The sequence below is a fragment of the Rhinoderma darwinii genome, chromosome 9, assembly GCF_050947455.1.
Source record: "Rhinoderma darwinii isolate aRhiDar2 chromosome 9, aRhiDar2.hap1, whole genome shotgun sequence".
Classification (NCBI taxonomy): Eukaryota; Metazoa; Chordata; class Amphibia; order Anura; family Rhinodermatidae; genus Rhinoderma; species Rhinoderma darwinii.
Window position 1 is genome coordinate 99,749,841 of NC_134695.1, and position 11,459 is coordinate 99,761,299.

Sequence of the window (11,459 nt, forward strand, 5' to 3'; positions counted from 1 at the left end):
ATACAGCCTGGTGGCTACCATACACCACTACATCACATGTTATGATGTACAATAACTTCAGCATCCCCAACTAATAATTAGTCATTATGTAAAATGAACATAACCAAAGTGGCTTTTTGCCTTCTTGGCCCCATGATAGCCCCATGGCTCTCTAACACCTAACAGTATTGTTTCCTGTTCGAGGGCAAGTAAATAGATAAGTTCTGTTTGTTGATATATAAACTCAGTCATAAGGCAAGAAAGGAGCCTAGAGACAAAGTGCTTCTTTGGAATGCATGCATAAGATAAAAGTAAAGGCTCTTCTTTTAAAATAAGCAAACAAGAAGCAATCCCTTTACAATGAACTACCATTTTCGGTTCCACACCACAGCATATCTGAGAGCCGTGATAATACCACACTCCAGGGTCAGTAAGATTCTAAAGCTGTGGAATGATGGATTACCAGTTCAGCAGTAGGAGCACATCACCTTTAGGGCTTTTTATTTTTGCTTTAGAAAACCCATTTTTGATCTTTTAGGGAATTTTCAGTTAATAGAGGGGGTGCCCCATTCAGATACCTTATAAATAGCTACAAAAGAGAGTCTCTTGCTCTGGAATAGTCCATAAAACACATGAAAAGGTGATTATTTTTAATGGGTAGTGCGTAATGCTTCCTTTTACCTGTAGTGGCGCTTCTTGGAAATTGAACTCTTGCTGCTGAGTTTCCCTGCAGATTAGAGCTGATCGCTGAGGTTACCTACAGCAAGATATCTGGGTATCAGCTTATCTTTGGGGAACTCTTCTAACTAAAAGGGACTGTTTATAGGGGAAAACCCTTTTAATAAAAACTGTATTTTTTTTATATAACTACCTGACTCCTTACATATATAGATATGGGGTGAGCTGCAGTCCCAGACACGACCACTGGATTAGAGTGGAGCTGTTTAGGGAAAAAAGTAGACCCTTTCTACTAAACTACAAATATTAGTAAATAAATTGCTAACCCTCACTATGTAAATCTGTGTGTGCATGCACTAAAAGTGAAAAATCCAAACATGATATTTATATTTGCCACAATATAAAATGATGATTAGTTAGCGTCCCATTCCTACAGCCCTCATCATTTTAATAATTATAAAGCCTTCAGTTATGCTCAGAGTTTTCATGCCTGGATAAATGTATAATCTAGCCTATCAGCATTCTCCAGTAGAAACGGCCCATGATATGATTATAGACACAGAGTTCATATTGCAATTCATGCACCTGTTCTGTATAGTTGGATCATAGACATCTGCTTTGGTGGGCTCAAGGCTGTTCGACCCTTAGCTCCACAACTCTATACTTCATACACGAGTCCATACACAATAAGTTTGCCATGAAGTTGGCCATGTGAACCGTATTAGAAAATCAACCAATAGAATCAAGCTGTACATAACGTGATGGCTGTCCCACAGCTTCATGATTAAGAATTTGTGGGGCCATTAGCGTACAGCTTATAGAGAATCCAATGGATATACTAATTTAAAGAAAATATCTTATGACATGGAAGACGGGAGGTTCCAATATTCCTTTGAAATTGGTCATGATTATCCCTTTTAGCGAATTGGCTAAGTAAGAAAAGATATTCATAATACAGTGCACACTTTCTTACAGAATCCCAATCAAGAGGTTAGGGATATTTTAAGATGTTTAAAAATGACTTACCATGCCCACACAGGTAGATAAGGCCACTGAGGAGTTCTCATAGTTCCTGATAAATCCCTGATAAAAACATGGCTCCACAGTCTGTTCTAGGTCTGTTAAGGATCCATCCTTACCTAGAACATTCACGGCAAACTGGCTTGACAGAAGAGGAGAGGGCTGGAGCTCCAAGTGTAGTTCCTGTCCAAATGCTGAAAACCTGTAGTGCAAGGAAGTCTTTAAACTTCGTGTAGATCTCTTCTTCCTACTATTGTGCAAGATATCATGTGAGATGTAGGCTCCATTGGAGTCCACTTCCACTGGCGTAACAAAGACATAATCTGAGGATAGAGAAAGTAAAATGTTAGACACGAAACAAAATACACTGGCTGAAGTATCTCTTTTTATATGATAATATATTATTAACTCTCCATATATACGGCTTTGTCGTGTGCACAGAACATGTACTATAGCCTACAGGTCTATTTTATGGACCCATAGACACTGCCACGTGAAGCCGTATGGTGCCTTTGAGAGGCAATGTATTCTCTTTTAGAAGAAATACATCTAGGGAAGAATACCTGTGTAATATGGCATTCATTGGAGATGTAAAATCATAGGCTTGCTAAAGGTACAATAATGAACCACAGCAGGCTATAGGCATCAAATCAGGATCTTTATGACACGTGATAAAGGGGAACCCAAGATAAATTCCTAGTTCTTGTGTATTGACAGGCCAACCACTATATTTTGGCACCGTTTCATCTGCCCTACAGGTATAAAGTGGACTCTTTGGTGCTCTTCACAATACTGGTGCACTAGTGAAGTAGGGTCCTATTACACTGATACGGGCCTGATACGGGCCGTGAAAATGAACCATGATCACCGATAAAGCTCGCTGATCGACGCTCGTTTGCGCTCGGTTTCTATTATCAGTAATGTATGGGGATGAGCGATTGTTACTACGTTCGTTCGTCCCCATACATTTCCATCATGTCGGCAGCACATCTCCCTGTTTGCTCATTTATTGGCTGTTTGTTGCCCTGTTTACACATCAGGAGATGAGCATTCATATAAACGCTCATTTACCGGATCATGGCTTGCGTAAAGGGCCTTAAGAATTTTTTTCTAATCAGTATTAATGGATGGCTAACAGAGATAAGGGGTTATTACTTTAACTCTTACCATAAAGTGATGGAAGATCCTAGTGATATGCCATCATTTTAATAGATGGAAATAACCCTTCAATGTTTGAAAATGAGTTGTGTTGTGTTGGCGGGAAAATATCCTGAATGAATACACAAGTAGCATCAGATATGGTAACTGGAGAAGGTTGAAGGGTTACCATTTCCTGAGACCATATTGTTCATTATCATTGGAAAGGAGATTTGAGATAAGAAGAGTTAAATGGAAAAAAGGAGGCGGATGAACAAGTAACACAATGGATAGATGATTCTACAGTCCAAGGAGAAGACAAGACATTCTGGAGTAAGGCTTTGTTCACATCTGCGTTGGGGTCCCGTTCTGATGTTCCGTCTGAGCTTTCCGTCAGAACGGGAGCCTGAACAGACACAAACTGACACAAACGGAAACCAGAGGTTGCGGATCCGGTGCCCATGCTTTCCGTTTGTCTCTGTGTTGCACCGGAACCATCGTTTTGCCGGAAGCAATAGCGTAGTTCGTTCTGACGGAAAGCTCAGACGGAAACGTCAGAACAGGACCCCAACGCAGATGTGAACGAAGCCTTACACTATGGATATGGTTCTTCGGATAATGACTTCTAATACAAATTTCTATTTCAATCTTTTTTTTAATTTTTATATATAAGATGCAAAAGTACAAAATAGTAATACATTTTATAAAATGACATTTGAAGAAAATTACAATTGAACCAACTTATTTTGAAAGTTGGAAAAACATAGAAGAAAATTAAAATAACATAATAAAAAAATGAAATAGGTCTAAAAGATTAAAAGTGATATTTATGCATATTCACTTCATTGGGTTTTGTCCATAACATTTCCCATGATGGTGCACGGCACAGAGTTCTGATAACAGTTCTGATAACTGTACCGTTTTTTTATCCATTGAAAGTAAACAATGAAGGTTGCTAATGAATGACTGCTAGCAAAGATCTTGAAAACCATAAGGAATTGATACAAAAAGTGAATAGGCTTCATTTGCTGAAACATAATACTTTTATAAAAAGGATAAAGAAGAAATATTATGTTAAAATGTTATAATGTTATACTACTGGTAATGCTACAGTTAATTATTCCCAACAAAAGCAGCTCAGGCTGTTCTGATGTTTCTTGAAATGCACATTTGACACTTCAATCAAAACAATGGAGGTCAACAAGGGATTCCACTATTATGTTTTTGTACTTGCATAAAAAGAGGATTAGTCAAACTTAGACTTTAGAAAGAAAGATCACAATAAGTCCTTTAGAAAAAAAACATTTGTCACCACCAGGGGGTTCTACTGATTACCCATTCAGCACAATACGAGTCAGCAAATAAATGATTTAAAGGGTCTGCTCTGTTCATGCTCTGGCTATCAAATATATTAGCCCTTCTCATAATAATCCTCTGAAACAGACGTCAACTATGACAGGTCAGACAATGTTAATTGGCTGGTAACTATGCCAACTGGGTGATTCTTTCATCAAAACTCAACTCAAGAAAATTCACAAATTCCACAAAGTATTCCCATCAATTGCATGACTTTTTTGGTTGGTTAACCTTAAGAAAATGTTTCCAACAATTTTAAGACTTCTGTGACACCAATATCCTTATAGAAGTACTTGGGGTCTATTAAACATAACGGTATGATCCTTAGAGGTGTCCATGCAGGCTGTCGTCTTACACCCACAAGGTCTAACTTTCCAGGGTCAGAATCAATGACCAACTTGACCTCAAACAGTGGTAATTGCAAAAGATTCTCCATTCAGGTCAAGTTTCCACATCTGCTCCGATTTTTAATGCCAGAACAAGTCTACGTCATTCCCTCACCATATTTACCATATTGTCCAGTATCAATGTGATTGCTTTGGAATGGAGTCATGAACAATGGGCTTAATTTAAGAGCTCATTCAGACGAGCAAAAAAACTCGTCTGTGTGCTTTGCGTGGAAATCACTCACAGCACCCGGACCCATTGATTTCAGTGGGGCTATTCACACATGAAGGAGTTTTCACGCAGCGAGAGTCCGTTGCGTGAAACTCACTGCATGTCCTATATTAGTGCGTTTTCACGCACCTACGCGCCCATTGAAGTCAATGGGTGCGTGAAAACCAGGCACAGCACACGGATGAACATCCGTGTGCTGTGCGTGATTTGCGCAACAATTCAATGGGGGAAAAAAAAGATGTGCTTTGCGAGTGCGTGAACAACACATGCCACTCGCAAAGCACACTGATGCAAAAGCACAACACACACGGACAGATTTGCACACGTTTTTTACGCGCGTGAATCTGTCACGCTCGTGTGAATGCAGCCTAAGGAGCATGCGGTATAATGTCAATGGCACACATTAGTACAATGGTTCAGATATTTTATGCTTCCTACGCCTCAGTTCTGTCTAGTCCTGCGCATGCTTGTCCAAAGTGTCCAAAGATGTGCCAGAGTTATCATACAGCGTGAGCCACTGTGATCAATTTGGCTCATTTAGACTTGTCTAACTATTAGATAGCATTAATAAATCTGTCCCATTATACCCAGTGCTGCCATGGATACCGCAAGAGAGTGAGTCCTGGCTGCTCATTCCTGGAGGTCCAATAATTTTACAATTAAAAGTCATCACACCCACTTGACCTTAGGTTTGCTTAGGTCAGAAAGTTCAAGCCATACTTCATTCTAGACCACAAATAAGGGAACAGTTATGGTAAAATAAGTTTCGCCAATTATAGACTTGGTTGGAAAGATGGATGAGGTGGCTTAAGAGGGAAAAAGTTGCAGTTGACACACTTATAGAACATAATGATATATGATGCACTGCTATAGCAATCATACAACATTTATCCTTAAGATCTATTTCAGTAGGATAGAATGGGTGAAAAAGTAATCTGCGAGAGCATTTAGCAGAAGAGATTACCCTGCGAAGGTACTTTTACACCAGCCAATTTTGGCCGGTGCAACAAGCGTCGATCAACGAGACAGCTCGTTGACCGGCGCTGGTTTTCTTCTTTCACAAGGAGCTAGTATGGGGACGAGCGCTCGTTACTTTGAACGCTCATTTGCCCAATAATTGGCAGGTGTATAAGGGCCTTAATATTGGCCTAGGTCATATCGCTTGCTGGACTATATGGTAAACAAACCAATATGGCAGCACCCTCTGTATCCACTCATCCAGTCATAGTTACTCACATCTACTGTATAATTGGGGGCATGACAATCTTCAGTCCCTACTAGAAATGAGCGAATACATTTTACCTAAAGTTACCAAAAGTTTTGGAATTTGCAAATTCCGTAACTTTTTGGTTTTAAGACGCACATGTTGCAGAAAAATGGCATCACATAATGTCGAGTGGGTCTCCCAATAATGCCTTGCAGGAAGCCTTCCTGAAATGCACTGTGGTTATTCCTTCTTCTACTCATGTATAATGCTGTCACTTTTACATTACAGGCTGGCTTGACGTTCAAGAGCTTGAAAGGGGTTGGATATAGTCCTAGTAGACATCAGAGAGTTAAAGCCCTATTAGATGGAGCGATTATCATATACATTTTTGTAAAACCGTTCGAATGTAAGAGATAATAGCCACATGTAATAGCGTGCATTAATCAAACGACAACGATAAATCGTTGGGTTTCCGTGGATCGCCACATCTACCTGAGTGAAAGATTATAATTCATAGTTGCCACATCCCCTCATCACGACAGGAATCTTCCAGTCATTAGCAGTTCAGAGATGAAGTGTGGGCGAACGAGCAACGATCGCAGTAACGACTGAACAGCGTGAAACGTAAGCAATTAACATTACATGTAATAGACCGTCTTTCGAACTTCGTCTTTCCAAATGACTCTCTAAATCATCACTCTTCGCTTGTCCAAGAAAAAATATCTGCCCGTCTAATAGGATCCTTAGACACAAGTCTTCAGGGCAAACGGGGCTCTTTCGATTGATGCCAAATTTATTGGGACCAAATCGGGAAATTCACCCATCTCTAGTCTCTACCAATCTTTGCCATCTACATAACTCTCAACTTTTCTGTAGGCAAAAGATAGTATATTTTTATACAGGCACATGCGGTCTATATATATATATACAGTGAAGGAAATAAGTATTTGATCCCTTGCTGATTTTGTACGTTTGCCCACTGTCAAAGTCATGAACAGTCTAGAATTTTTAGGCTAGGTTAATTTTACCAGTGAGAGATAGATTATATTTAAAAAAAAACAGAAAATCACATTGTCAAAATTATATATATTTATTTGCATTGTGCACAGAGAAATAAGTATTTGATCCCTTTGGCAAACAAGACTTAATACTTGGTGGCAAAACCCTTGTTGGCAAGCACAGCAGTGAGATGTTTTTTGTAGTTGATGATGAGGTTTGCACACATGTTAGATGGAATTTTGGCCTACTCCTCTTTGCAGATCATCTGTAAATCATTGAGATTTCGAGGCTTTCTCTTGGCAACTCGGATCTTCAGCTCCCTCCATAAGTTTTCTATGGGATTAAGGTCTGGAGACTGGCTAGGCCACTCCATGACCTTAATGTGCTTCTTTTTGAGCCACTCCTTTGTTGCCTTGGCTGTATGTTTCGGGTCACTGTCGTGCTGGAAGACCCATCCATGAGCCATTTTTAATGTTCTGGTGGAGGGAAGGAGGTTGTCACTCAGGATTTGACAGTACATGGCTCCATCCATTCTCCCATTGATGCGGTGAAGTAGTCCTGTGCCCTTAGCAGAGAAACACCCCCAAAACATAATGTTTCCACCTCCATGCTTGACAGTGGGGACGGTGTTCTTTGGGTCATAGGCAGCATTTCTCTTCCTCCAAACACGGCGAGTTGAGTTAATGCCAAAGAGCTCAATTTTAGTCTCATCTGACCACAGCACCTTCTCCCAATCACTCTCAGAATCATCCAGATGTTCATTTGCAAACTTCAGACGGGCCTGTACATGTGCCTTCTTGAGCAGGGGGACCTTGCAGGCACTGCAGGATTTTAATCCATTACGGCGTAATGTGTTACCAATGGTTTTCTTGGTGACTGTGGTCCCAGCTGCCTTGAGATCATTAGCAAGTTCCCCCCGTGTAGTTTTCGTCTGAGCTCTCACCTTCCTCAGGATCAAGGATACCCCACGAGGTGGGATTTTGCATGGAGCCCCAGATCGATGTCGATTGACAGTCATTTTGTATGTCTTCCATTTTCTTACTATTGCACCAACAGTTGTCTCCTTCTCACCCAGCGTCTTACTTATGGTTTTGTAGCCCATTCCAGCCTTGTGCAGGTCTATGATCTTGTGCCTGACATCCTTAGAAAGCTCTTTGGTCTTGCCCATGTTATAGAGGTTAGAGTCAGACTGATTCATTTAGTCTGTGGACAGGAGTCTTTTATACAGGTGACCATGTAAAACAGCTGTCTTTAATGCAGGCACCAAGTTGATTTGGAGCGTGTAACTGGTCTGGAGGAGGATGAACTCCTAATGGTTGGTAGGGGATCAAATACTTATTTCTCTGTGCAAAATGCAAATAAATATATATATTTTTGACTATGTGAATTTCATTTTTTTTTAAATATAATCTATCTCTCACTGGTAAAATTAACCTAGCCTAAAAATTCTAGACTGTTCATGTCTTTGCGAGTGGGCAAACTTACAAAATCAGCAAGGGATCAAATACTTATTTCCTTCACTGTATATATATATATATATATATATATATACATGTATGTATGTGTATATATATACATGTATATATATATATATATACATATATATATATATATATAAATAAATATATATATATATATATATATATATATATATATATATAGAAAGAAATCCCACAGCACTCCGGGAATAGCAAATAAAGGTTATACCGTACCGGAGTGCTGCAGGATTTATTTCTATATACATTCATTATCCTTGGATCATGATTACCTGCTGGGCACCCATATCCATTTTGGAATTGATCTTTGAGTGCTGCTTCTTTCTACTAATATATATATATATATATATATATATATATTTATATTTAGTGGTTTAGGTGGCATTAGTGTCGCAGGGTGCTGTCACCATTCTATGTTTGCTGTATATCTGCAGTCATGGGTGTTCTTGCACCTGCATACATTTTGTATCATTTAGTTGGAATGTGCTGTTCAACTTTTTGTTGTGTTTATGGTATCCATATATGTGGGGTTAGTGACTGCCTCCACTTGTTGTTCTTGCACTCCTCCCACTCTGCCCTGGGTGATTTTAATCAGTTCAATGCTGGATCCTACCATCCCCAGGTATATATGTAGGCTTAGTCCCAGTTCTGGGTGTATATCCAGCGTAGGTTCCCACCTTACAGAGGTCGCCTTGTCGTGGCAGGTGGGCTAACACTTTTTGATCAAAATGTGCACTAAGAACCTCCCTATTTGTAAGTAGATTTAGCTTTAGTGCATATTTATTTATATTTAGTGGTTTAGGTGGCATTAGTGTCGCAGGGTGCTGTCGCCATTCTATGTTTGCTGTATATATATATATATATATATATATATATATATATATATATATACTGTTTATATACATATATACTGCTGAAATAGATAAATAGCAGAGTTTCCCAGACCAGGTCTGCAGGAAGTAACATCTGCAGGAGAAGGGAATTCCTTAGCAGTCCTGAAAGGCAATGCTCATAGTATGTACAAGACCTGTCATTAATTCATTATATCACAGAGAGAGCAGGACTTTACAGCCCCACTGTGAGGCCTAGTCATTAAACTTGACAGTAAATTAATCCTGTCAGTACAAGGCAGGCATGAAATGCCCTGAAAGGGTTACACGAGAAAACATGTTTCTGTTTCTCCAAACTAAAACTCCTCTAAAACTTTAACTCTTTCCTATGAACCTTTAAATACATTTGTCATTATACAGACAATACATAATAGGAGTGCAGTAAGTTACAGCAGCTTCCATGTAGCAACCTACAAAAAAGTATAGGAAAAAAAATGACTCAAATTCTTTTAATCTAGAATCTAACAGTCTGAAACATTTGTTTCCAAGACTTTCACATAAACAAAATTTCTTTGATAAAAAACGAAAAACTCCATATTTTATTTTGGACAGTTTTCCTGGAGATTCTCAGTTTATTTGTTAATTTGGTTTTGGATTTTGTTAACGCCAAATTAAGGGAATTTTTATATAATATACAATTTAACTGTAGCAAAAAATGAATAAATGAATAATACAAAAAAGTCTGAACAATAGAAAAAGTATAACAAAAGAACACAAACACCAAATGGAAAAATAAAATCAACTAATACATAGACACATAAATAAATGAAGAAAATAAATTAAATTAAAAAAAAAAAATAATAATAATATATATATGTATATATATATATATATATATATATATATATATATATATATATATATATATATATATATATAACTCAGTAGATTTGTAGTTTTATGTCCAACCATGAATACATTGTGATAAAATGTTGAGTTGTGCTAAATTAGACTCCTAACCAGGCTGCAATAATAGACTTAGCCCACTTGCATCAGAATACATATATTTATTTATATATATATATATATATATATATATATATATATATATATATATATATATATATATATATATATATATTTTATTTTATTTTTAATTATTATTATTATTTTTTTATTATATTTTTTTTTATTTTTCTTATTTTTTTATATATTTTTTTAAATGTGCATGTTTTGGCAACTTTAGCATAAAATAAATACAATAACAGTAATATAGGCTGTGATGACAGAAAAAATAAGTTAATGTCATTATACCCAATGGGTTGGTACAAACCGTGATTAATTCCTGGCAATCCACTGTCACTAGCTAAGGAGGCAGCAAATGATACACATAAGCAGTAGAGTTGAAGTGTCTGAAAGATAAGAACAGATGATATAAGTGACAGATGTGTATGGAAGGATTATAAATAGTTTAAATATCTGAAGCATAAAAATAAAAAAAAAACCTGCCTTGTCCAAGCTTCCAATCCATAGGATTGTCAAGAAAGGCATAGAGGTGCATTTCAGGATAGTGACAGGTAGTGTCCACAGGAGGAGTACAAAATAATCCATCTTCTGCACAGCATGCAAGCCTGTATCTGCTCCAAGAAGCACGCAGAGCAATAGACAGGATGTCCTCATCATCTTGAAGTAGGTGGCATTTTTGCATCCAGGGCATGTAAGGTGCCTCTGCTTGTTAATGTTCTCAGGTGGTGGCAGGAAGACTCAATGATGGCACTGATCATCTTAACCCTAGACTCAGCTTCATGCAGCAGCATTCCCACTAATACAATGCACTCTAAAGCCGGCATAGGATTCCTTCTCCTGCCCCCTCCCCGGTTCACGCCTCCTTGTGTCACTCAAGTACATTCCATGAAATGTGGAATATTCTGTAGGTTTAGCTTGTCCTGTGAACTTGTTCTGTCAATGTAATATCACATCTGAAAAATTTTCTTTTCTATTTAGATTTTTTTTTTTTTTTTTTTTGCTGGCAAAGCTGATTAAATTGCACAGTCAGTAATAATGGATTTCATTAACATAAGAGATGCAAGTTTTATAAAACAGGAAAGGGATGAACAGTGGAACATATAACTACTATTA

At 37.9% G+C, this 11,459-nt stretch overlaps 1 protein-coding gene across 1 annotated transcript in view; it reads right to left on the reverse strand.

Annotated features, from left to right (window-relative positions):
* ADAMTS18 (ADAM metallopeptidase with thrombospondin type 1 motif 18) overlaps window positions 1–11,003 on the reverse strand; it is a 68,257-nt gene extending 57,254 nt beyond the window's left edge. Inside the window, exons 1-3 of the mRNA XM_075837141.1 lie at window positions 10,830–11,003; window positions 10,654–10,732; window positions 1,684–2,000 (exon numbers count right to left, since the gene is read on the reverse strand). Coding sequence (XP_075693256.1) covers window positions 1,684–2,000; window positions 10,654–10,732; window positions 10,830–11,003 — 570 coding nt within the window. The remainder of the gene's footprint in view (window positions 1–1,683; window positions 2,001–10,653; window positions 10,733–10,829) is intronic.
* Between the last annotated feature and the right edge of the window lie 456 nt (window positions 11,004–11,459).